This window comes from Acomys russatus, chromosome 16 (assembly GCF_903995435.1).
Source record: "Acomys russatus chromosome 16, mAcoRus1.1, whole genome shotgun sequence".
NCBI lineage: Eukaryota > Metazoa > Chordata > Mammalia > Rodentia > Muridae > Acomys > Acomys russatus.
The window spans coordinates 2,396,817-2,423,167 of NC_067152.1; the positions used below are offsets into that span (position 1 = coordinate 2,396,817).

The window sequence follows — 26,351 nt, forward strand, 5'->3', positions numbered from 1 at the left end:
CGCCTCCGACGCGCTCTGCACCGTCAATTGGCGTGCCTGCTAATCAATCAGAAAACCTCAGCGCCTATTGGGTGAGCTTCTGAACCCGGTTGCGCACTTCCTGGCGTTGGGAACGCGGAGCGGACGTCGTCTTTCCGCCATTGCTCTGTCGGCCGAGCCGCTACCTGGGTGAGGGGCGACAGGTGGGTGGCGGGTGTCCCAGGCTGGACTGCAGGCGATCCGGTGGGCCGAGCGGCCTGAGGAGCTGCGCCAGGCCCCGGCTGCGAGCGCCCAGCCCGGCTAGCGGGCAGGCCAGGAGGCTGCGGACGCGTTGCATCGTCCCCCTTGTGGGCCCGAGGCTAGCTGCTTAGCTTTGGCTTCCGTCTCCTTCTCGGATTCTCCCGGCATGGCCGGAGTGTTTCCTTACCGAGGGCCGGGTAACCCGGTGCCCGGTCCGCTAGCCCCGCTGCCGGACTACATGTCAGAGGAGAAGCTGCAGGAGAAAGGTGAGGGGGCAAGTGGGTACTGCGCGCGCGCGGGCCCGAACGTGCCGGCGGCTTCTTTCACATCGGGGCGGGGGGTGGGGAGTGGCGCCTTCTTGTTAGCGATATTTATTTTTTTGTAAATTTAGTTAGTCGTTGAAAGATTGGAAGCGTCTATTGTTTGCGTGTGTGCCTGAGTGTGGGTGTGTTAAATATAGGGGTGGAGACAAAACCTATTTTATAGGGTTTGCGTTTCTATGAAGAAATTAGACATCAGGGTCCTTTACCCCCACATCGATAGCAAACCTATAGTTTGGGGGAGTAAAGTGGCGGGGTACTCGGCAGGGAGTATTCCTCCTCCCCACAGCACTTGGGGGTTGGTGTTACTTCAGGGGCAAGAATTGGGGGATAATTCGGGTAAAGGTGTGCAGCCCTTTAAAACTGAGGGGTCTTTATAGCTCGAAAATGGCAGCAGTTGCAGGCCAAGCGCTATGCAGAGAAGCGGAAGTTTGGGTTTGTGGATGCTCAGAAGGAAGACATGCCTCCAGAACATGTCAGGAAAATCATTCGAGACCATGGAGACATGACCAACAGGAAGTTCCGTCATGACAAGAGGGTCTACTTGGGGTAAGCAACATCCCGGAACAATTTGCTGTGGAGTGTGGCCGTTTCCCTTTCTCTGCCCGTTCACTGGTAGTGTTGGGTAGAGGAACTGTGATTTGGAACAGGACTTTGCAGATATGTGTGTGTTCTAGCTGGCCTGGTAGTAGTTCTGTAGTCTAGGCTGGCATCGAACCCACAGACATCCCCGTGCTTCTGCCTCCTGAGTGCTGGGATTAAAGGTAGGTGCTGCCGTGTCCAGCATGGAACACGGCTCTTGAGCGCACAGAAGATGGCTGTAAGCATGAGGCAAGGACCACTGAGACACCATGAAAATTACCAGATTATTGTTTTGCTTTGCCCTGCAAATGTCATTGTAAAATGTCTGTCATTGTTGAACTGTTTGAAGCTCACATTGAGACACTAGGCACTCTGGATGCCTTTAACTTGTCAGTCACCAGAATTTGGGGCCTTGGGTGTTTAATTCCTGGGGGGAGGTCTCTATACTACTGTTAACTGCTCAGCCCTAAGCTGCAGAGATTCTTTTTTTTTTTTTTTTTTTTTTTTTTTTTTTTTTGGTTTTTCGAGACAGTGTCTCTCTGTGTAGCCTTGGCTGTCCCGGACTTGCTTTGTAGACCAGGCTGGCCTCGAACTCACAGCAATCCACCTGCCTCTGCCTCCCAAGTGCTGGGATTAAAGACGTGCGCCACCACGCCCAGCTGCTGCAGAGATACTTATCACTCCATTTAGATATGAAAAACTGGCCAGTTAATGAATTGGTATAGGGAAGCCTTGAAAGTTTTATTTCAAAAATGATTTCTTCCTGGGAGATAGTGGCACGCCATTAATCCCAGCACTTGGGAGGAGGCAGAGACAGAGTGAGTCTACAGAGTGAGTCTAGGACAGCCAGGGCTACACAGAGAAACCCTGTCTCAAAAAACAAAACAAATATTTCTGAACCAGACGTGGTAGTGTTTGTGCACATGGACTGCAGAGGCAGAGGGATCACAGGCCAGCTTAGACTAAGACTGCTCCATGAGATGAAAACAACAAAAGCTAGATGTGGTGGCCTGGCCTTTAGTCCCTTCACCTGGGAGAGAGTCCCAGTGTTGTGGAATTACGACGTTTGGAAGGGAGAGTGGGATTAGGTGAAGCTGGAGATGGGAGGGGTAGGACTGTAGTCGTACAGGTCCTGAGTCCAAATCTGGGGCTTTGGGCCATAAGGCAGCCTTTTCTGTGGAACGTAACAGAACACAATTAGTCATTTCTAATTGTCTCTTCCTGGTGTTGCAGGGCCCTCAAGTACATGCCCCATGCAGTTCTCAAGCTCCTGGAGAACATGCCCATGCCTTGGGAGCAGATTCGCGACGTGCCTGTCCTGTACCACATCACTGGAGCCATTTCCTTTGTCAACGAGATTCCCTGGGTCATTGAGCCAGTTTACATCTCCCAGTGGGGGTGAGGAGGGCTTGAGTGGCGGTTGCGGCGGTGGCTGATGTGGTGCTGTGGCGGTGGAGTGTGGGCAGTGGCAGCGAGGCCCAGTGGGTAGAAACTGTTGCATGACGTTCTTGCCTTCTAGGTCAATGTGGATCATGATGCGTCGAGAAAAAAGAGACAGGAGGCATTTCAAGAGGATGCGCTTCCCCCCTTTTGACGATGAGGAACCGCCCCTGGACTATGCTGACAACATCTTGGATGTCGAGCCGCTGGAAGCCATTCAGCTGGAGCTGGACCCTGAGGAGGATGCCCCTGTGTTGGACTGGTTCTATGACCACCAGCCCCTGAGAGACAGTAGGAAGTGAGTGGAACTAGCTCCAGGGGGAGCTGTGGAGCCAGGCGCTGTGGGAAGGCAGGAGGGAAGTGGCTTGGCTCAGTGCCTACTTGACGCAGGCCCTCCATCTTTTCTGTAGGTATGTTAATGGTTCCACTTACCAGCGCTGGCAGTTCACATTGCCAATGATGTCCACTCTCTACCGATTGGCCAATCAGCTTCTGACCGACTTGGTGGATGACAACTATTTCTATCTGTTTGATCTAAAGGCCTTCTTTACCTCTAAGGCGCTCAACATGGCCATTCCTGGGGGACCCAAGTTTGAACCTCTTGTTCGAGACATCAACCTACAGTAAGTTGGGGAGTGTCGCTGTTAGACACCTTGTGTGTAATAAAATTAATCTATATGCTTAAGACCATTGCCTAACAGTGGAACCAGACTGCTCACTTGATTTGCTATTCTAGGGATGAAGACTGGAATGAATTTAACGATATTAATAAGATCATCATCCGTCAGCCCATTCGTACTGAGTACAAGATTGCCTTTCCTTACCTGTATAACAACCTTCCACACCATGTCCACCTGACCTGGTAAGATGCCGGAACAAGGCGCTGAGAAAGGAGGCCAGTCTACAGTGTGGGCCAGAGCAGAAGAACATTGGCCGACTCTTCTGTTGTTACAGGTACCACACGCCTAACGTTGTGTTCATCAAGACTGAGGACCCTGATTTGCCGGCTTTCTACTTTGATCCTCTGATCAACCCAATCTCCCATAGACACTCGGTGAAGGTAAGATGGACTCACATGCTTTGGGTGTTGACAGGAGTGGGGGTGGGTGAGTGAGAGTCTTGAAGATTGAACCTGGGGTCTTGCTTGTACGTGCTAGGCAAGTTTTCTGCCCCTCATCAACCTATGCCCTACTTTTTTTATTTTGGGGCATACAGTGTAGGTTGGCACAAATTTACTGTCTAGGTCCAGGCTGGTCTTGTATTCTCAGTCCTTCTGTCTTACCCGAGGCCTCCTTCCCTGAGCTCACTGGGCTGTGGTTGGGAACTGATGGCAGTGGGCACCTCCTATGCTATGGGAGGCTTTTAGTAGTCATCGGGTGGGAGGATCTCCTGCGTAGCTCTGTCTGCTCTCTGCTCCCTTGGCTCCTTTGCCTGGCTCTTCAGGGCTTCTCTTGTCAGGTACCCCAGTTTTCGTGGCATGTGTGGCCACTATGCTAGACCCCAGCGTTTTCTGCTCTTCTCAGTTTTGTACTCAGTGAGTGGAAAATGAGCCCTTGAGGATTTCTTTTTCAGAGCCAGGAACCACTGCCTGATGATGATGAGGAATTTGAACTCCCAGAGTTTGTGGAGCCCTTCCTGAAGGACACACCCCTCTATACCGACAATACAGCCAATGGCATCGCCCTGCTCTGGGCACCACGGCCCTTCAACCTACGCTCCGGTCGTACCCGCCGGGCCCTGGACATCCCCCTTGTCAAGAACTGGTAAGGCTTCTACCTAAGGAGCAGAGAAAGGACTGTCTGGATGGGTGTGCAGCCTTGCCAAGAGTGTCTGCAAGGAGAGGTGAGCAAAGCTCTAATGGGCTTACTTAACCAGGTACCGGGAGCATTGTCCTGCTGGACAGCCTGTGAAAGTCCGAGTCTCCTATCAGAAGCTGCTTAAGTACTACGTGCTCAATGCTCTCAAGCATCGACCCCCCAAAGCCCAGAAGAAGAGGTGAGGTGCTGGAGGCCCCTGCTGCCACTTGCGGTCCTAAAGTGTCAGTATGCCGCTTGAGCTCTCTTCTCTACTCTCACCAGGTATCTGTTCCGCTCATTCAAAGCCACCAAATTCTTTCAGTCCACAAAGCTGGACTGGGTGGAGGTGGGGCTGCAGGTTTGCCGCCAGGGCTACAACATGCTCAACCTGCTCATTCACCGGAAGAACCTCAACTACCTACACTTGGACTATAACTTCAACCTGAAGCCTGTCAAGACACTCACCACCAAGGTGCCTGCCTCGGGCCTCGCTGCTCTGCTGGGCTTAGGGGTGGACGGCACTGTGCCATGCCTCCTTCTGTGGCCACTGTTACTAATGTGCTTTCTGTTCTTGGCCTTTTCAGGAAAGAAAGAAATCTCGCTTTGGGAATGCTTTCCATCTGTGTCGGGAAGTACTGCGTTTAACTAAACTGGTTGTGGATAGTCATGTGCAATATCGCTTGGGCAATGTGGATGCCTTCCAGGTGAGGCCATGGTGGCTGGCCCCCTGCCCAGATGGGGAGGCAGGGGAAGCCTGTGCTGGCTGCGGAGCTGGCTTGGGCTGTAAGTCTGATGGGTGGTTTTATTGCAGCTGGCAGATGGATTGCAGTATATATTTGCCCATGTGGGGCAGTTGACTGGCATGTATCGATACAAATACAAGCTGATGCGGCAGATCCGCATGTGCAAGGACTTAAAGCATCTCATCTATTACCGCTTCAACACGGTGAGACGGGCCCTCACTCCAGCCTTCTTACATGCTCCAGTGCTTTCTCCTTGCCTTTAGAGCTCTTTCCAGGATTTCCGTGGAGAGACTCCCCCTCGCCCCCTTTCTTGTTGTTGTTGGTTTTGTTTTGGCTTTTGATTTTTCGAAACCTGGTTTCTCTGTGTAGCCTTGGTTGTCCTGGACTCGCTTTGTAGACCCAGCTGTCCTCGAACTCACAGCGATCTGCCTCCCGAGTGCAAATCTCTTGACAATGTCATTACTGTACTCAGTGAATCTCAACACCTCACCCCAAACCTACCACTGAGTCCATGCAGGAGCCTCGCTTCCTGCCTTCAAGAGCATTTACCATGTCACCTTGGCAACGTGATAGATACTTTTCCTTCTCTACTTTGTTTTCTTTGTATTGTTTCCTAAAGGAATAGTTCATTTTTTGTTCCTGATTTCTGCTTGACTGTAGGGCCCTGTAGGGAAAGGCCCTGGCTGTGGTTTCTGGGCTGCTGGATGGCGGGTCTGGCTGTTTTTCATGCGTGGAATTACTCCTTTGCTAGAGCGATGGCTGGGCAACCTCCTGGCCCGACAGTTTGAAGGTAAGTGATTCTCTTTACCCACCTTGTCTCCTTGCTTCCAGGGTAGATTGTGGGTGCCTGTTTTCCCGTGCTTTTGTTTGCATTTGTTAGTTATCTTTGCTTCTGAGTCCATTTCAAATGAGTCTGGCCTAGTACTCTGGTTCTTGGGCTGCTCTCTGGGATTTTGCGCTAGCATGCATTTGTATAGTTGTGACTATCTGAGGTGGCTTGTCTTTTTGCATGGGTGGAGTATATGGACGCTTGCTACTATTTATTGATTTATTCTCTTGTCCATCCCTTTACTCCTAGGCCGCCACTCAAAGGGGGTGGCGAAGACAGTAACAAAGCAACGGGTGGAGTCTCATTTTGACCTTGAACTTAGGGCAGCTGTGATGCATGATATTCTGGACATGATGCCTGAAGGCATCAAACAGAACAAGGCCCGAACAATTTTACAGCACCTCAGTGAAGCCTGGCGCTGCTGGAAGGCCAACATTCCTTGGAAGGTATGGCATCTCCAAGGTGACACAAACATTCATCTTCCTGAGCTTAGGATTACCACCACACCCTCAGAAACCTGTCCACCTTCTGTTGCCCCCTCCCCCTCAGTTCTTGAAACATTTCAGTGTGTCATCCTGGCTAACCCGTAACTGTGCAGGCTCGGTGGTCTCTAGAGAGATCTATCTGCCTCTGCCTTTATGCTGCAGTGCAGGTGTGAAACACTGTGCTTGCTTCTTACTGCTTTTTCATCGTGTTTGTACTTTCAGGTCCCAGGACTGCCAACACCTATAGAGAATATGATTCTTCGGTATGTTAAGGCCAAGGCTGATTGGTGGACCAATACTGCCCACTATAACCGAGAGCGGATCCGCCGTGGGGCTACTGTAGACAAGACTGTTTGCAAAAAGAACCTGGGCCGCCTCACCCGCCTGTACCTGAAGGCAGAACAGGAGAGGCAGCACAATTACCTGAAGGTGGGCCAGCGAGACTGAGTGAGGACTGGGGGATAAGGGGAGCTGCAAAATGGGGATCAAAAAACTGTCCTGGATTGGATGATAGTGGGTGGCTGACTGCACTTCACCTTGCAGGATGGGCCTTACATCACAGCCGAGGAGGCAGTGGCGGTGTACACTACCACCGTGCATTGGCTGGAGAGCCGCAGATTCTCTCCTATCCCGTTCCCCCCACTCTCCTACAAGCACGACACCAAGTTGCTCATCTTGGCTCTGGAGCGCCTGAAGGAAGCCTATAGGTGAGGAGCGGCTGGAAGGGTCTCCCCTGGGAGCATAACAGAGAGGGAATGGCGCCAGGGTCAGCGTCCAGAGAAAGGTAAAGTCCTTCTGCTTTAGCATCTTCCTGGGTTTCTCATTCACCTTTCCTTTGCTTTGTTAGTGTGAAGTCTAGGTTAAACCAGTCCCAGAGGGAGGAGCTGGGTCTGATCGAGCAAGCCTACGACAACCCCCATGAGGCTTTGTCCCGCATCAAGCGTCACCTCCTCACACAGAGAGCCTTTAAAGAAGTGAGTGAGATGCTCCTTAAGCTTCCTTTGGTCCATGCTATTTGTTCTTGGCATCTGGAGGGCGCCAGGCTGGTTTTGGTGAGTTGATGTGACCAGGTTCCTTCTCCCACAGGTGGGCATTGAGTTTATGGATCTCTATAGCCACCTGGTGCCAGTGTATGACGTGGAACCACTGGAGAAGATAACTGATGCCTACCTGGACCAGTACCTGTGGTATGAAGCAGATAAGCGCCGTCTTTTCCCTCCCTGGATCAAGCCTGCTGACACAGAGCCACCTCCACTGCTTGTTTACAAGTGGTGCCAAGGTAAAACTGCTGGAATTACCCTCTGCAGAGAAAAGATATGATCGAGCGCTGTATAAAAACTCATACCTAGCTGGGCACGATGGCGCATGACTGTAGTCCCATGAGTGTAGTCCCAGCACTCAGGGAGGCAGAGGCAGGCAGAGCTCTGAGTTTGAGGCCAGCCTGATCTACAAAATGAGTCCAAGACAGCAAAGGCTACACAGAGAAACTTTGTCTTAAAAAAAATCATATCTAGACTGCATGATCCATTTTATGCTTTTTGCATGAAAAGAGTGAATAATACTGCCAGGTGGTGGCGGCACACACCTTTAATCTCAGCGCTCGGGAGGCAGAGGCAGGCGGATGTCTGAGTTCAAGGACAGCTAGGGCTACACAGAAAAACTCTGTCTCAAAAAAAAAAAAAAAGAAGAAGAAGAAGAAGAAGAAAGGAAGGAAGGAAGGAAGGAAAAAGAAAAAGAGTGAATAGTGCTAATGTTGAGCAAAGCTGACACTTGTAGCAACCAGGGTGGGTGGGTGGACAGATGGATGGATGGTAGAGGGTTTGGGAGTGTGTCCTGAGAAGAAAATGTTAATCTGCTATAGTTGTCTTTTTGCTTTTTTAGGCATCAATAACCTGCAGGATGTGTGGGAGACTAGTGAGGGCGAGTGCAATGTCATGTTGGAGTCGCGCTTTGAGAAGATGTATGAGAAGATTGACTTGACCCTGCTTAATAGGCTGCTGCGCCTCATTGTGGACCACAACATAGCCGACTACATGACGGCCAAGAACAACGTGGTCATCAACTATAAGGTCTGTTGTGGAGCAAGTAGCAAAACCACGTGTTAGGGGTTGTCTGACTCGTAAAGTTAGGACTTGCTGAGGAAAAATGAAAGAGAGTGGACCTGAAGCACCTGGGACACGGCCAGCTGTAGCCATAGCTAAGAGTTGTGGTTCTTTTTAAAATTTTTTTCTAGGACATGAACCATACAAATTCCTATGGGATCATCAGAGGCCTGCAGTTTGCCTCATTCATTGTCCAGTATTATGGCTTGGTGATGGATTTGCTCGTATTGGGATTGCACCGGGCCAGTGAGATGGCTGGGCCTCCTCAGATGCCAAACGACTTTCTCAGTTTCCAGGACATAGCCACCGAGGCCGCACACCCAATCCGACTCTTCTGTAGATACATTGATCGCATCCATATTTTCTTCAGGTAATGAACCTGGACAGATCCTTTAACTAACAGAGCTGGGAGGTGTGTCCTGTCTTGTAGCTTAGTTGCCTAATTGCTGAGCTGGTCTGTAAAGTGAAATGAAGCCCAGAGTGGCATAGAGCCCCCACCTACGAAGCTGCGGTCCTCAAGGGTCCTAGTATCTGGACTCAGCAGTGTACCTTGCCTTAATGTAGGTTCACAGCAGATGAGGCTCGGGATCTGATCCAGCGTTACCTGACAGAGCATCCGGACCCCAACAATGAGAACATTGTTGGCTACAATAACAAGAAATGCTGGCCCCGAGATGCGCGCATGCGCCTCATGAAGCATGACGTCAACCTGTGAGTCTCAGTCGGGTTTGTGGGAGTTAGAAGGACGTCAGTCCCAGGGACCCAGAAAGCAATCAGTATTGAGGCGGTTGTGTCTTGGGTAGGAGGAATGGAGGCCTGTTGGGGTGTCCGTGTGCCTGGTCTGTGAATGCAGGTATTTCCCACGGACTGAAATGCCTTTGTGTTCTCTGTGGACAGGGGTCGGGCAGTGTTCTGGGACATCAAAAACCGGCTGCCACGATCAGTGACGACAGTACAGTGGGAGAATAGCTTTGTGTCTGTGTACAGTAAAGACAATCCCAACCTGCTGTTCAACATGTGTGGCTTTGAGTGCCGCATCCTGCCTAAGTGCCGCACCAGCTATGAAGAGTTTACCCACAAGGATGGGGTCTGGAACCTGCAGAATGAGGTACAGTCTAGGAAGGACATCAGGGCACCCCTGTAGCCCTGGCATCAGTGGGTGAAGAACCAGTCAGACCTTTCAGTGTCCCTCAGTGAGCCTTGGGTGTGTTGAACTTAGTCAGTCAGTCCTGTAAGCAGGGTCTCTGTGTAACCCTGGCTAGCCTCGAATTGACTTTGTAGATCAAACTGACCTAGATTGCCTTAGAGATCAGCCTGCCTCTGTCTCTCCCTCCCAAGTGTTATGAGCTACCATCATGCCCTGCTCGTTCGCGCGCTCTCTCTCGCTCTCGCGCTCTCTCGCTCTCTCGCTCTCTCTCTAGCTCTGGCTGGTGAATTTAGCCTTAAATTTACTGTGACCCCCACCTCCAGTTCCTGAGTACTGAGATTAAATGTGTGTACTACCACATCTGGCTTTTCATATTTATTTATGCCATGGCACATGTGTGGAGGTCAGAGGACAACTTGTAGTTAGTTCCACTATGTGGGTTCTGGGGGTTGAAGTCAGGAAATAAAGCTTCGTAGCAAGCACCTTTGCCTGTTTGAGCTGTCTGACCAGCCCCTCTGGGAGTTTCTGAGACACGTTAACATGGACCTTGCGGTTTAGGTTACCAAGGAGCGGACAGCCCAGTGTTTCCTGCGTGTGGACGATGAGTCAATGCAACGCTTCCATAATCGTGTGCGGCAGATTCTAATGGCCTCTGGCTCCACTACCTTTACCAAGGTATGTAGGGCTCTAAGCCCCAGTTCTGTCCATCTGTGTCCGTTCAACTCCTCCCCAGGTGTGAGCTCCCTCTTTCCCAGGATTGCCCAGCACACTAATCTCCGTGTTTTCTGGGATGGCGGCTTACGATGTTGAATCAGTTGGGCTTTATTTCTGAGAATTTTCTACAAGAATTTAACAGGCTGCATCTGAGGGTGGGGGGTGATTTTAAACCAAAGCAAAAGTAGCGGCTATAATTTCAACGAAAGCATCTATTCTGCATTTTTTCTTAGGCTTGTTATCTGCGTCAAACAGCTTAAATTTTAGTGAGTGGCATAGAATATTATTAAAATGCAGGGGGGCGGGTTGTTTGTGTTGATTTTTTTAAAATTGTTTCTGGGGCCCAGTTAAGATAGCTGGGATTGAGGAAATCTGAAGATTTCTTAGTTGTGTATACATAAGTCAAATCTCCCATGATGCAATTTTTTAAATGTAGCTCTGAGGAATAAGCTTGTCCTTCTAGGCTGATCTCCTCATCTTTGGTAACTATGTGCTGTAGGCACTTTGCATATACTACACGGGTAGCTGCAGGATCCCCTTCTCTCTGAGAGACAGGTGTTTGATCAAAGAACCACTAGTGTGTGAGGCTTATGGGAGCCATTGCATTGTGTGGGCAGCTGAGGTTCCTAGAGTTCATGAGTTCTGGTTCTGAGTGTGAAAGAAGAAAGGCTTCTACAAGAAGCAGCAGGCATTCAGTTTTAGCAGAGGTGTGCAGATGACATTAGCACGGTGCTTGCGTGGCTATAAGAAGTTTAAGGCTTGTGGAGTTGGGTATTTTCTAGACCCTTGGAAAAAGAATTTTCAGCAAATTTAAAAGGATAAAACATTCTTTAATTTTATAGTTTTGTTTTGTTTTTTGTTTTTCCCAAGACAAAGTTTTTCTTTGTGTATCCTTGGCTGTCTTAGAACTTGATTTGTAGATCAGCCTGGCCTCAAATTCACAGGCATATGCCTGCCTCTGCCTCCTGAGTGCTGGGGTTATTGGCATGACCAACCACTGCCAGGCAGTTTGATAAATTCCTGGTGTAAAGCATGAAAGCCCAAGGTTGAGGGAGACTGCTGGGAAGAGTGGAGAATGAGAAGAGACAGATGAGGGTGACGGGAAGCACTGAGGTGTACTGACCAGAGCCGAGACAGGGCGGGACTGTAGGGGTAGTCAAGGCTGTCAGGAACTAATGTCCAGGATTGAGCAGGTGTTTAACGGCATCAGTTGCCTAGGAAGTTTGGCTAGATAAAGAGTGAACAGGAACCAGTGGAACTGGCAGTTAGGATGTCATTGGTGACCTTAAAGCGATTTCAGGAATAGTTGGGATGGAAGCCAGATGGTGTGGATGCAACTTTATAGGAGGTGAGTGGAGACCGTAAGGATTCCAGTTTGCTGGAGCTGGAGTAGATATGTTAGAAGCCTTCTGGAGGGAGCTGCATGTCAAGACAGTGCTTTTTGTTTGCTTTGGTTTTGGCTTTTTACTTTTATTCACTTTTTTTTTTTTTTTTTTGGTATAATTTACTTGTGTACAATGGCATTATAACCATAACCATATTAACCTCTTATTTCCCTCCTGCATTCCCCTCTGCCCCCTCCTATAAGAAGGGTGTGTGTGTGTGTGTGTGTGTGTGTGTGTGTGTGTGTGTGTGTGTGTGTGTGTGTGAGAAAAGAAAAAGAAAATGAAAAAAAATTAATGAAATAATGCTTATTGGAAGCCAATAAACCATATTATTTTACAAAGTGCTTTTATTAATTAGATCAGAGATAAAAACATAATGTTTTTATCCTTTGCTTTTTTTGTTTGTTCTGTTCATTTGTTTGCTTGCTTGAGAAAAACTTTATCTATAATCCAGGCTGGCATTGAACTCTTGATCTTTCTGACTCAGCCTCCTAAGTACTGGGATTATAGGCATAAGCCACCTGACACTGGTTTCAGGCCTCCACATAGACATGTTCCCACACATACACGGGGGTATGCATCATGTACAGCCACATCAGAACACCCCTAATTTCCCCCCTGAAGTTAATAGAAAGAAAGTTTCCAGGGAGGCTGGAAGTGGATGGATCTTTTTTTGTTTCGTTTTGGTTTTGGTTTTTTTTTTTTTTTTTTTTTTTTTTTTTTTTTTCTTTTTTCTTTTTTTTTGGTTTTGGTTTTGGTTTTTTCGAGACAGGGTTTCCCTATGTAGCCTTGACTGTCCTTGAACTCACATCAGTCTGCCTGCCTCTGCCTCCTGAGTGCTGGGATTAAAGGTGGTGCCACCATGCCCTGCTGGTGGATGAATTTTTTGGTTTTTCGAGACAGAAGCTGTCCTGGACTTGCTTTTGTAGACCAGACTTGTCATGAACTCACAGTGATCCACCTGCCTCTGCCTCCTCCTGAGTGCTGGGATTAAAGGCGTATGCCACCACTTCCCGGCTTGATGGATGGATGGATGGATTATTTATTTATTTATTTATTTATAGGTATAAATTATTTTTATTTTATTTTATTTATTATTATGTATACAGTGCAATGTGCATCTGCATGCCAGAAGAGGGCATCAGATCACACTATAGATGGTTGTGAGCCACCATGTGGTTGCTGGGAATTGAACTCAGGACCTCTGGAAGAGCAGTCAGTGCTCTTAACCTCTGATCCATTTCTCCAGCCTGGATCTTTTATTTATTTATTTATTTTTATTTGTTTTTCGAGACAAGATTTCTCTGTGTAACTGCCCTGGCTGTCCTGGACTCGCTTTATAGACCAGGCTGGCCTCGAACTCAGGGATCCACCTGCCTCTGCCTCCTGAATGCTATGGTTAAAGGCATGTGCCACCACTGCCCAGCTGATGGATGGATCTTAAAACTCCTTTTCTTTCTCCTTTTTAGGTTGTGCCTTGTGTGTTTACAAGCATACACATGCCACAACCAATGTCTAGAAGTCAGAGGACAACTTGGAGGAGTTATTTTTCCCTGCCTTGTGGGGTCCTGGGTAATCAAATTGAGGTCCTTCTGGTTTGGCAGCAAAGACCCTTGACTTCATTGAGCCAATTTGTCTTTTCAGTTGTTTGATTTTGCTGTGCTGGGAATTGAACTCAGGGAACTGCCTGTGTTAGGCAAGTGTTTTACCACTGACCTTTTTGTTTGTTTTTGTTTTGTTTGTGTTTTTTTGAGACAGTGTTTCTCTTTGTAGCCTGGGCTGTCCTGGACTCACTTTGTAGGCCAGGGTGGCCTTGAACTCATGAACTCACAGTGATCCACACCTGGTTTACTGACCCATTTTTGAGATTAAGGTTTTCCTATGTTACCCAGACTGGTCTTGAGTCCTGGGCTAAAGTGATCCACTGACCTCAGCCTCCCAGAAAGCTGAGAATACAGGTGTCCTTCACTGCTGTGGCCTTGACTGTCCTCAGTTCTCCTTTCCCTCCAGCATGCTTCTGTTACTACCTTGAGTCACCACCCCACTTTAGGTATGTGCAGCACATTTACCTCAAGCACGAACGTGACCCTTCTTTCACTCGTGGTCCTAATTGAAATACAGGCTGGGCCATTTACACAAGACCTTGATGAGGGCTGGGCAAATAGAGCAATGCATCTAGTTAGGTAGTCTGACTGACGGCCTTTCTTTGCTGTGTAAGGGCCCTAAGGCTGCCTTCCTGGTTAGTTCTTTGTCTTTCTGAAATCAGCAATGCTGTTTTCCTTCTTTGACCTGATCATCCCCAAGTTTCTGTTGTTCTCAAAGGAATATTGTATTTAAAATTACTAAACATAGTTTGGCTGCTTATTCTAAACATGACGGAAATTCATAGTATTTTATTCTTTAGTGTATTAATATCTTTTACAGATGAAAAATTTTGTGGAATTTCATTCCTTTGCTTTCATTGTTAATAACTAGCTAGGAACTGGAAGACTTGCCTTGCTCATGTGGAATTTACTCTTTCCCACTAACTTTAGATTGTGAATAAGTGGAACACAGCACTCATCGGCCTTATGACGTATTTTCGAGAGGCTGTGGTAAATACACAGGAACTCCTAGATTTATTGGTAAAGTGTGAAAACAAGATCCAGACGCGCATCAAGATTGGATTGAACTCCAAGATGCCAAGCCGGTTTCCCCCTGTTGTGTTCTACACCCCAAAAGAGCTGGGTGGCCTTGGCATGCTCTCAATGGGCCACGTGCTCATCCCCCAGTCTGACCTCAGGTATGGCTTGATGGACTCATTGTGTAGACTGAGGGAAGTGGGTGTTTGCTTACTTTGATTTTTACGTTATCTGTTGTCTCAATTTCCTCAAACAGGTGGTCTAAGCAAACAGATGTAGGTATCACACACTTCCGTTCAGGAATGAGTCATGAAGAAGACCAACTGATTCCCAACTTGTACCGCTACATACAGCCATGGGAGAGCGAGTTCATTGACTCTCAACGGGTCTGGGCTGAGTATGCACTCAAGAGACAGGAGGCTATTGCCCAGAACAGGTGGGCATGCAGGAGGGTGTGCCCGGCTGAGGGCTGGGGTTGGGCCACAACAGAGTCTTATGTGGAGGTCGCGGTCAGAATATGTTTTTTTTTTTTTAAAGATTTATTTGTTTGTTTGTTTGTTTATTATGTATACATTGCTCTGCCTGCTTGTACCCCTGCCCACCAGAAGAGGGCGTCAGATCACATTATAGATGGTTGTGAGCCACCATGTGGTTGCTGGGAATTGAACTCAGGACCTCTGGCAGAGCAGTGCTCTTAACCTCTGAGCCATCTCTCCAGCCCCAGAGTATGTTTTATGGGAGTCAAAACTGATTCTGCTTATCCTTGGCTAAAGAATGTTGACTGTTTCTCTTTGCGTGAGAAAGGATGTTGGCTTTATCTTTCTGGCAGACGGTTGACTTTAGAAGATTTAGAAGATTCGTGGGATCGAGGCATTCCCCGGATCAATACCCTCTTCCAGAAAGACCGGCACACATTGGCTTATGATAAGGGCTGGCGTGTCCGAACTGACTTTAAGCAGTACCAGGTATGTGGAGCGGAAAGTAGAGCGAGTTTCTCCAAATCAGGATGCATTGTCACTTAGGGTGGTAGGCACCTGTGCCTGTCTGGCTGTGCGGGTGTTGATGCTGCCCTGTGCTTGTCTCGCTGTGCGGGGGTTGATGCTGCCCTGTGCCTGTCTGGCTGTGCGGGGGTTGATGCTGCCCTGTGCCTGTCTGGCTGTGCAGGTGTTGATGCTGCCCTGTGCCTGTCTTGCTGTGCGGGGGTTGATGCTGCCCTGTGCCTGTCTGGCTGTGCGGGGGTTGATGCTGCCCTGTGCCTGTCTGGCTGTGCAGGTGTTGATGCTGTCCTGTGCCTGTCTGGCTGTGCGGGGGTTGATGCTGCCCTGTGCCTGTCTTGCTGTGCGGGGGTTGATGCTCCCCTGTGCCTGTCTGGCTGTGCGGGGGTTGATGCTGCCCTGTGCCTGTCTGGCTGTGCGGGGGTTGATGCTCCCCTGTGCCTGTCTGGCTGTGCGGGTGTTGATGCTCCCCTGTGCCTGTCTGGCTGTGCGGGTGTTGATGCTGCCCTGTGCCTGTCTGGCTGTAGGTGTTGAAGCAGAACCCCTTCTGGTGGACACACCAGCGGCATGATGGCAAGCTCTGGAACCTCAACAACTACCGCACAGACATGATTCAGGCCCTGGGTGGCGTGGAGGGCATTCTGGAGCACACGCTCTTCAAGGGCACTTACTTCCCCACCTGGGAAGGCCTGTTCTGGTAAGGACTCTGTCCCCTTTACAGGAGGTGTCACAACTGCCTGAGCTCATCACTTCAGGGCTGTAGTGGCCTGCTGTGTCTCAGTTACCCTGTGAGGCTTAGGCATCACTGGGAGGTGGTCAGGCATCATCTTATTTGGGGTTCCTCTGCTCTGCAGGGAGAAAGCCAGTGGCTTTGAGGAATCCATGAAGTGGAAGAAGCTGACCAATGCTCAGCGATCAGGATTAAACCAGATTCCTAATCGTAGATTCACCCTTTGGTGGTCTCCAACAATCAATCGAGCCAATGTGAGTGTGACTCTTCAGCAGGGGAGATAAGATGTTCCCGTTGCCTTCCCTTTGTCTCTGCTCTCTAACGCAACCTCTCTTCCCCGGCAGGTGTACGTAGGCTTCCAGGTACAACTGGACTTGACGGGAATCTTCATGCATGGCAAGATCCCCACGCTGAAGATCTCTCTCATCCAGATATTCCGAGCTCACTTGTGGCAGAAGATCCATGAGAGCATCGTGATGGACTTGTGTCAGGTGGGCTGTAGTTGAGGGGTGAGAGGTCACAGTCACATCAGCTTGTTACTTATTCATTTATTTTTAATATTTTGAGATGAAGTCCTTTTTTTTCTTTTTTCTTTTTTTTTTAAAGATTGATTTATTATACATACAGTGTTTTAGCTATATGTATGCCTGCATGCCATAAAAGGGCACTGGCTCTCATTATAGATGGTGTGGGCCTCCATGTGGTTGCTGGGAATTGAACTCAGGACCTTTGGAAGAGTAGGCAGTGTTCTCAACCTCTGAGCCAGCTCTCCAGACTGAGATAAAGTCCTTGTATGTGGCCCTGGCCTAGAGCTCCTTATGTAAGCCAGAGATCTGCCTACCTCTGCCTTCCAAGAGCTGGGATTAAAAGCATGCACCACCGTGTCCAGCCAGAAATTTATTCTGGACACACCAAGGATTAGACTTCTATTGCTTCATCTGAATTTCTCTCAGCTCTCAGTGTAAGTGGATTTCAGTAATAAGGTACACCCTTTTCATCTTTATCTCCAGGTCTTTGACCAGGAACTGGATGCGCTGGAAATTGAGACAGTACAAAAGGAAACAATCCATCCTCGAAAGTCCTACAAGATGAATTCTTCCTGTGCAGATATACTACTCTTTGCTTCCTATAAGTGGAATGTCTCCCGGCCCTCGCTGCTGGCAGACTCCAAGTAAGTGTTCTGTGGCCCAGCTTTAGGTCCCAGGAAAGGACCCTTGGTGTTTACTCTGATAGCCATGTTACTTACGGGATTAGCCCTGCCTTTTCGTTTTTGTTATTCTTGCTTTGGCCTTATACTGATATTGCCCCAGCCCACCCCCTGTATAAGAGTGGGTGCCATTCCCAGCTCTTCAGCCTGCCCCCTGTATAAGAGTGGGTGCCATTCCCAGCTCTTCAGCCTGCCCCCTGTATAAGAGTGGGTGCCATTCCCAGCTCTTCAGCCTGCCCCCTGTATAAGAGTGGGTGCCATTCCCAGCTCTTCAGCCTGCCCCCTGTATAAGAGTGGGTGCCATTCCCAGCTCCTAAGCCTGCCTCCTGTATAAGAGTGGGTACCATTCCCAGCTCCTCAGCCCACCCTCTGTATAAGAGTGGGTACCATTCCCAGCTCTTCAGCCTGCCCCCTGTATAAGAGTGGGTGCCATTCCCAGCTCTTCAGCCTGCCCCCTGTATAAGAGTGGGTGCCATTCCCAGCTCTTCAGCCTGCCCCCTGTATAAGAGTGGGTGCCATTCCTAGCTCTTCAGCCTGCCCCCTGTATAAGAGTGGGTGCCATTCCCAGCTCTTCAGCCTGCCCCCTGTTTAAGAGTGGGTGCCATTCTCAGCTCCTCAGCCTGCCCCCTGTTTAAGAGTGGGTGCCATTCTCAGCTTTTTGCTGACATTCTTTTAAACTTGGAGCCAGTGTTATCACTGTAACCCATCAGCCGATCTGTTGTTTGTTTTTGTTTTGTTTTTTGAGACAAGGTTTTTCTGTGCAGCCCTGGCTGTCCTGGAACTCACCCTATAGACCAGGCTGGCCTTGAACTCAGAGCTCCGCCTGCCTCTGCCGCCTGAATGCCTCCACCACAGGCTCAGGGTCTGCTGCTCTAGAGTGAGGAGGCGGTCGTTTTGAGATGTAGGTGCAGTGTGTGGGAGTTCTCATGATTCTGAGACATTGTTTATGCTACAGTTTCCTGGAAACCTGAGCTTTTTCCGCCCTTAGGGATGTGATGGACAGCACCACCACACAGAAATACTGGATTGACATCCAGCTACGCTGGGGGGACTATGATTCCCATGATATTGAGCGCTATGCCCGGGCCAAGTTCCTGGATTACACCACGGACAACATGAGTATCTACCCTTCGCCCACTGGTGTGCTCATTGCCATTGACCTGGCCTACAACCTACACAGGTGAGAGCGTGCTCGGAAGCGTGCGCTTTCCCTTAGCACTGCACTTGCCATGTTTGTTTGGTTTCACTTGTTTGAAGCAGGGTCTCACTGTATAGTGTTAGCTGGCCTGGAACTCACTATGTAGACCAGTTTGGCCCCAAGCTCATAGAGATCTGCCTGCCTCAGCCACCACGCCCTACACATTAGCTCTTTACAGCAGTTTTAGTTTGTCTGGCTAAGATGGTTTTGCCTTCTGGGTCACTGACTGGCTCTTCTCTTAGTATGTGTGGACGTATGTATGTATGTTAGATTATTACATAATCGCACCCTTTCCTTGGGGCTTTCTGGCTACGCCTAAGTTCTTTTGACCCCTTCCTCCTCACAGTGCCTATGGAAACTGGTTCCCGGGCAGCAAGCCTCTCATCCAGCAGGCCATGGCCAAGATCATGAAGGCAAATCCTGCCTTGTATGTGTTACGGGAACGGATCCGCAAAGGACTGCAGCTGTATTCATCTGAGCCCACTGAGCCTTACCTGTCTTCTCAGAACTATGGTGAACTTTTCTCTAACCAGATCATCTGGTTTGTAGATGACACCAATGTGTACAGAGTGACTATCCACAAGGTGAGAGTTGATGCAGTGTGAGCGTGCAGGCTTCAAATGCCGGTGAGAGAATAAGGCACAAGGACGTGCACACACTGAATGAAGTCACGGTGACTGTGTCTAGGCCATGCTAACTAATATAATTGTTCTTTAGACCTTTGAGGGGAACTTGACAACCAAACCCATCAATGGGGCCATCTTCATCTTCAATCCACGCACAGGGCAGCTGTTTCTCAAGATAATCCACACATCTGTGTGGGCTGGACAGAAGCGTTTGGGTCAGGTAAGCGGCTTAGATGACAGTGAGGTCATAGAATCTTGATGTCTCTCATTCTTGGTTGGGGGCAAGGAGACGGGATAAAGGATACCTGTTTTCATGCTGGGTGGGGTGGCATACCTGTCAGTGCTCAGGAAGGCAGACTGAAGAGGGCTGCCATAGGTCTGAGGCCAGCCCAGGCCGCACACAGTCTTGTGTCAAATACCCCTGAAATACTTGAGCTGAATGTAGAGCTCCTCAGCTTACTTAGCTTATTGAGTGTTAGAATTACAAGTGGCCTAGAGCCGGGCGTGGTGGCGCACACATTTAATCCCAGCACTTGGGAAGCAGAGGCAGGTGGATCGCTGTGAGTTCGAGGCCAGCCTGGTCTACAAAGCAAGTCCAGGACAGCCAAGGCTACACAGAGAGACCCTGTCTTAAAAAACCAAAAGAAAGAAAAAGAAAAGAAATAGCAGCTGAATAACATGGTGGCTCATCTGTAATGAGATCTGGTGCCCTCTTCTGGTGGGGAGGCACACATGCAGGCAGAAGATTGTATATATAATAGACAAATCTTTTTTTAAAAAGACTAGTTTCTTTTTTTTTTTTTTTTAATAATTTATTTAATCTCTATTTTTTGTACATTGGTGGAGGGCATCAGATCTCTTGGAACTGGAATTACAGACAGTTGTGAGCTGCTGAGAATTGAACCTGGGTCCTTTGGAAGAACAGATAGTGCTCTTAACCACTGTGCCATCTCTCCAGCCCAATATTCATTTCTTTCTTTCTTTCTTTCTTTCTTTCTTTTTTTTTTTTTTTTTTTTGAGACAAGGTTTCTCTGTGTAGCTTTGGCTGTCCTAGACTCGATTTGTAGACCAGGCTGGCCTCAGACTAACAGCCACCATGCCCGACCCAAGACTCATTTCTTTATGCAGCTTTTAGTAGTTTTGCCTTTCATTTAGATTATTTTTCCCCAAGATCGGGTTTTTCTGTATAGGCTGTCCTGGAACTCTCTCTGTAGATCAGGCTGGCCTCAAACTCAGAGATCCACCTGCTTCTGCCTCCTAAGTGCTAAGATTAAAAGGGAGTGTCACCACTGCTTGCCTTATTTAGATTTTTTTTTTTTTTTTTTTAATTATTTTACTAGGCTGGGCAGTTGGAAGGCAGAGGTAGATATTGTGAGTGTGACGCCATCCTGGTCTATTGAGTTCTAGGCCAGCCAGGGCTGCAAATGTTATCTTATTATAATTGTGTGGGTGTGTGGTTGCATGAACGTGGGGAGGGACACCTCTGTGGGCTCCCTGGTGTGGGTGCTGGGAACCAAGCTCAGGTCCTCTGTAAGAGCAGAACATGCTCTTAACCTGTGAGCCATCGCTCCGACCTTGTCTTATTTTCCTGTTTCTGAGCTATAGTTCATCATTAAGCCTGTAGGTGTCTTTTTCTAATTACTAAGTTCAGCATCCGTGTTCATTATAGAAACAGTTAATTTCAAGATTAGAATTTTTTTCTAGCTAATTGAAGAACATAGACTCAATTTTGTTGTGATTTTTTTCTTGGTTGTTAGTTGGCCAAGTGGAAGACTGCTGAGGAAGTGGCTGCCCTCATCCGATCTCTGCCTGTGGAAGAACAGCCTAAACAGATCATTGTCACCAGGAAGGGCATGCTGGACCCATTGGAGGTAAGAGGTGGACACAGTAGAACAAAGTAGGCCCTTGCCCCCGGCCTTGCCTCTGACCTCGGCTTTGCTCTAGGTACACTTACTGGACTTCCCCAACATTGTGATCAAAGGGTCAGAGCTCCAGCTGCCCTTCCAGGCGTGTCTCAAGGTGGAGAAGTTTGGGGATCTCATCCTTAAAGCCACAGAGCCCCAGATGGTCCTCTTCAACCTCTATGATGACTGGCTCAAGACTATCTCATCCTACACGGTAATTTGATGCCTTAGGAAGAGGGTCTTTCTGGGATGGATTTGGAGCCAGAAGAAGATTCTGTGCCTCGGGAGTCTCCACAAGCCACTTGATGAGGTCATTGTAAAATACAAAGAGCAGGAACTCTGAGCCTGTGAGGGTTGGCACCGTAGCACTTTGGAGACAGTGCTTGCCTCCCTTGAGACTCGGCTGAAGGAGGGAAACCCTCACAGAGCTGACGGCCCCTGCCCTTCCCCACCTCTCCGCAGGCTTTCTCCCGTCTCATCCTGATTCTGCGTGCTTTGCATGTGAACAATGACAGGGCAAAGGTGATCCTGAAGCCAGACAAAACCACCATTACGGAACCCCACCACATCTGGCCCACGCTGACTGACGAGGAGTGGATCAAGGTGGAGGTGCAGCTCAAGGATCTGATCCTGGCCGACTACGGCAAGAAAAACAAGTGAGCAGAGCTAGGGGCCGCGCTGCGGAGAGGGGCGGCGGCAGCTCAGGCCTGGGGTCTGAGGTTTGGAAACATTGAGGCTCGGAAGTTTCTCAGATTTTCTAGCTGTGTTTGGTAACGCATGCCTGTAATCCCTGCACTTGGTAGGTAGAGGCAAAAGGATCCGGAGTTCACAGTTATTCTCAACTCTACAAGTTAGAGGTTAATCTCGGCCATGTGATGTCCTGTCTCAAAAGAAAAGTAATGCTCAGAGGTTTCTAGGAAGAAATGTAGTCAGCATCTAGTCTCACTATTGCCCTAATTCTCAGTGAAGGTACTGGTGGTGCCATTTTGAATAGATGACGCTCTCTTTCACTCCCGCTCTCTCCATTTCTCTTGTGTTTGAGACAAAGTTTCATCATGTATCCAGACTGGCCTTGAACTCCCAAAATCCTCTTACCTTAACCTTCCAACTGCTGGATTATTGGTATGTTATAATACACCCAATTTGGGGTTTTTATTTTTGAAAGTTGTCCTGTGTCAGGGTAATTTTTGTGGAAGAAAAGTAATAAGTACGTGTGCTGTGTCTCCTCCAGAGTAAATTTAAAAATTACAAAGAAAGAAGAGATGTTACTTGAGAATTGTCTTGGCACAGAATGCCCTGCCTACCCAGTTCTTTTTTGCCGTCAAGGCACAAGTGACTGGGGGAAGGGATTCTGTTTAACTTACAGTGTGTCCCCACAGTGTGAATGTGGCATCACTGACACAATCAGAAATTCGAGACATCATCCTCGGAATGGAGATCTCAGCACCATCACAGCAGCGGCAGCAGATCGCTGAGATTGAGAAGCAGACCAAGGAGCAGTCCCAGCTCACCGCCACACAGACCAGAACTGTCAACAAGCATGGTGACGAGATTATCACCTCCACTACCAGCAACTATGAGACCCAGACCTTCTCATCAAAGACTGAGTGGAGAGTCAGGTACTGTGGAGGGCACCAAGGTGGGTGGACAGGCCTGTCAGTGTTGCTGAGTGTGCTTGGCCTCGGATGCTGACACTCCCTGTCTGTTCTGTAGGGCCATATCTGCTGCCAACCTGCATCTACGGACCAATCACATCTATGTTTCATCTGATGACATCAAGGAGACTGGTTATACCTACATTCTTCCCAAGAATGTGCTTAAGAAGTTCATCTGCATATCTGATCTCCGTGCCCAAGTGAGTAAGCACACACCTGGACCATAGCGTGAGCCCACTTAGTCGGGTCCTAAATTTCACTTGATAATTCCAGGAACTTTGAGGTGCTGGTTTCAAAATTCATGGATGAATGAGTAACTTAAAAAACACTACACAAACAAGAATATATAAAAACATTTCATAAAGAAAGAAAAAAAACATTTCATAAAGCTATGGCATTTAGTATTGCTAATATTATTGGGTAGAAGGTATTGGCAGAGAATAACAAATAGGTTCAAATGTGTGTATAGGTGATGTGCTATATCAAATCCTACATGACTGCGTACCACTCACAAAGTAAAGTCTAAATAGAGTTTTTAAAAAAGAATGTAAAATACTATACTAGAGTATTTAAAGAAAATACTGATGACCTTAGTGTTGGGAAAATCTTTAAACACATTAAACAGCTGGGCATAGTGGTACATACCTTAATCTCAGCACTTGGATGACTGAGGCAAAAGGATTGCTGTGTGTTTAAAGGCAAGCTTTAACTACAAAACAAGTCAGCTGTGGCTTAGCTATATCTGGTGGCCAGGCCTGTGACCCAGGTTTGAGAAGTAGAGGTGGACGATCAGGAGTTCAAAGCCAGCTTCTGAGTGTTGAGTTCTAGTCCAGCCAGTACCAAATGAGACTTTCTCAAAGAAATACACACAAACTCATTATATACTTATATGGGAATGGTGGGCTGGTGAATCCTCTGGAAGGTGCTTGTTGTCAAGTCTGCCAGCCACAGCTCAAGCTCCAGAATCTACATGGTAGAAGGAGAGAATTGACCCCTGCAAACTGTCCTGTGACTTCCACATGCCTGGTGTGACACACATGCACACACACACACTAAGTACATGTTTATAAAGATATTAAAACAAAACACCCAGAAATTGTCATTGGGCAGCAGATGTGCTGCACAACACTGACAACCCGAGTTAAGTCCCCAAATCCCACTATGAAGGAGGGAACCAGCTCTTCACCGTTGTCCTCTGACCCCCACATGCACACCGTGCCATGCATTCATCTACGGGTGCACATATAATAATAATAGTAATAATAACAGTAAAGGAAAGAAAGAGAAAGAAAATCCCCTTTTGTAAGAGAGGACCATGTGAGTCAAGGCCACCTTGGTCTACATAGTGAGTTCCAGGACAGCCAGTAGGTAAAGCACTTTCACACAACCTGAGTTCAGTTCCCTAGAGCCCCTGTAAAGGTAGAAGGAGAAAACCCGTTCCATAGAATTTTCCTCTGACCTTCACACACACTCAGTGCCACACACAAGTCCTCTCATATACTCATACAGAATAACAATGCAATAACCCCCCCCCGGGGGGGCTGGAGAGATGGCTCAGAGGTTAAGAGCACTGCCTGGTCTTCCAGAGGTCCTGAGTTCAATTCCCAGCACCCACATGGTGGCTCACAACATCAGATAATGTGATCATCTGATGCCTTCTTCAGCAGATAAAGCACTCATATACAATAAATAAAATAAATCTTTAAAAAAATTTTTTTTATGTAGGTGTTTTGTCTGTATGTCTGTGCACTATATGCATGCAGTACCTGTAGAGTGCAGAGGAGGGTGTCAGGTACCCTAGAACTGGAGTTACAGTCATAAGCCACCATGTGGTAGGAATCCATCCCAGCTCCTCTGGAAGAGCAGCCAGTACTCTTAACCACTGAGCCATCTCTCTAGCTTTGACAATGAGTTTTTTAAAACTTTTGAGTTCAGTGAGTAGAGGCACTTGCCACCAAACCCAATGGCCCAAATTTGATTCCCCCAGATCCTGGGGACAGTTTGAGATGAGGTCCACAAATAACATTTTGAGCAAGTAACCAAATGATTCTGCCCCAGGGGTTTTGACTGTGTTTGAAAAACCGCCTACCTAGTTCTTGGGAATGGGAAGAAATTCTGGCGCTCTGGGTTGGTACTAAGAATGGTCTCTGATCCCTCATCTCTAGATTGCAGGGTACCTGTATGGGGTGAGCCCTCCAGATAACCCTCAGGTGAAGGAGATCCGTTGTATTGTGATGGTGCCACAGTGGGGCACTCACCAGACCGTGCACCTGCCCAGCCAGCTGCCGCAGCACGAGTACCTCAAGGTTCGTGGTGCTGAGCCCTGGGCCTTGAACTCACTGTCATGTTACTCACTGGGCGGCGTTTGTCTGCAGATAGGTTGCACATCTCTCTGTTGCTCTTTGCCTACAGGAGATGGAACCCTTAGGTTGGATCCACACTCAGCCCAATGAGTCTCCCCAGCTCTCACCCCAAGATGTTACAACTCATGCCAAGATCATGGCTGACAACCCATCTTGGGATGGCGAGAAGACAATTATCATCACCTGCAGGTGGGTGTGGCCTCCTTGAGTAGGAATATTGTAGGCCAGGACCTGGATTGGTTGTCTAATCCCTCATCCTGTCTTTTTCCCTTCCCCCAGCTTCACACCGGGCTCCTGCACTCTGACAGCCTACAAGCTGACCCCTAGTGGCTATGAGTGGGGCCGACAGAACACAGACAAAGGCAACAACCCCAAAGGCTACCTGCCCTCACACTACGAGAGGGTCCAGATGCTCCTATCAGACAGATTCCTTGGCTTCTTTATGGTCCCTGCCCAGTCCTCCTGGAACTACAACTTTATGGGTATGTGGTTGTGCACGGCAGCAGCATAGAAGTGTGGGCAGGGTGGGCTGAGACAGGTCAAGCCAGCATGCTTGCCTCTTGGGGCCTGGCTACCTTGGAAATGGCCCAGGGGCTCAGGCTGGGTGAGACAGGCAGCCCCTTGTTAACCCTGATATTTCCCTTTCCCAAAAGGTGTCCGGCATGACCCCAACATGAAGTACGAGCTGCAGCTGGCAAACCCCAAGGAATTCTACCATGAGGTCCACAGGCCTTCCCACTTCCTCAACTTTGCCCTGCTGCAGGAGGGAGAAGTCTACTCCGCAGACAGAGAGGACCTCTATGCCTAGTTACTCCTTCTCCCTCTGCTTCAGATTCCCGAAGGCTGGAGCCTCAACATGCCCTCCCCACAGACAAGCTGCTGACATTCAGCAGCCTGGCCCCTTGTGCTTTGTGCTTGTGTTGTTGATAGATTGTGATCCTGAACAAAATGTAATAAATTTTATATAAATAGGAAGGAGTACTTCTGTTTTCTTGCTATTATGAATTCAAATTCTGGGTGTACATAAGTTTGGGGGCTGAAAACTAATGTGGGCAGTTCATAGCAAGGTACTGGGCCCTCCCTGCAGCGCTTCGAGGCTCCATATACTCAGCTGAGTTGCTGCTTTCACACTCCACTACCTTGACCGTATTTGCTGGTTTCTCTAAAGTACTTAGAAACCACCTGTTTCCAGCATCACTTCGAGGACTCTGGTCCTTCTGGAGCTGCGGTGCCCAGCCTAGCTCCTGTGTAAACTTTGTGTCGTTTCTGGTGGGGTAACAAATACTTAAG

The 26,351-nt window shown here is 48.5% G+C and overlaps 1 protein-coding gene across 1 annotated transcript; it reads left to right on the forward strand.

The window, feature by feature from the left end:
* The first annotated feature begins 132 nt into the window (after positions 1 to 132).
* Positions 133 to 26,050, forward strand: Prpf8 (pre-mRNA processing factor 8). Its single transcript, XM_051157961.1, has 42 exons — positions 133 to 485; positions 920 to 1,088; positions 2,355 to 2,519; positions 2,641 to 2,859; positions 2,972 to 3,184; positions 3,298 to 3,423; positions 3,516 to 3,621; positions 4,134 to 4,324; positions 4,437 to 4,556; positions 4,640 to 4,829; positions 4,942 to 5,061; positions 5,169 to 5,303; positions 5,761 to 5,890; positions 6,179 to 6,375; positions 6,637 to 6,843; positions 6,958 to 7,121; positions 7,262 to 7,388; positions 7,501 to 7,693; positions 8,296 to 8,483; positions 8,648 to 8,886; positions 9,081 to 9,227; positions 9,414 to 9,624; positions 10,222 to 10,338; positions 14,297 to 14,544; positions 14,640 to 14,819; positions 15,213 to 15,348; positions 15,906 to 16,075; positions 16,233 to 16,362; positions 16,453 to 16,599; positions 17,119 to 17,279; positions 18,304 to 18,495; positions 18,860 to 19,097; positions 19,231 to 19,359; positions 20,897 to 21,010; positions 21,084 to 21,257; positions 21,506 to 21,699; positions 22,423 to 22,662; positions 22,757 to 22,898; positions 24,864 to 25,004; positions 25,111 to 25,250; positions 25,341 to 25,543; positions 25,715 to 26,050. Exons 1-42 carry the CDS (start codon positions 386 to 388, stop codon positions 25,867 to 25,869), a joined length of 7,008 nt encoding a protein of 2,335 aa, XP_051013918.1. The 5' UTR covers positions 133 to 385; the 3' UTR covers positions 25,870 to 26,050.
* The last annotated feature ends 301 nt before the right edge of the window (positions 26,051 to 26,351 follow it).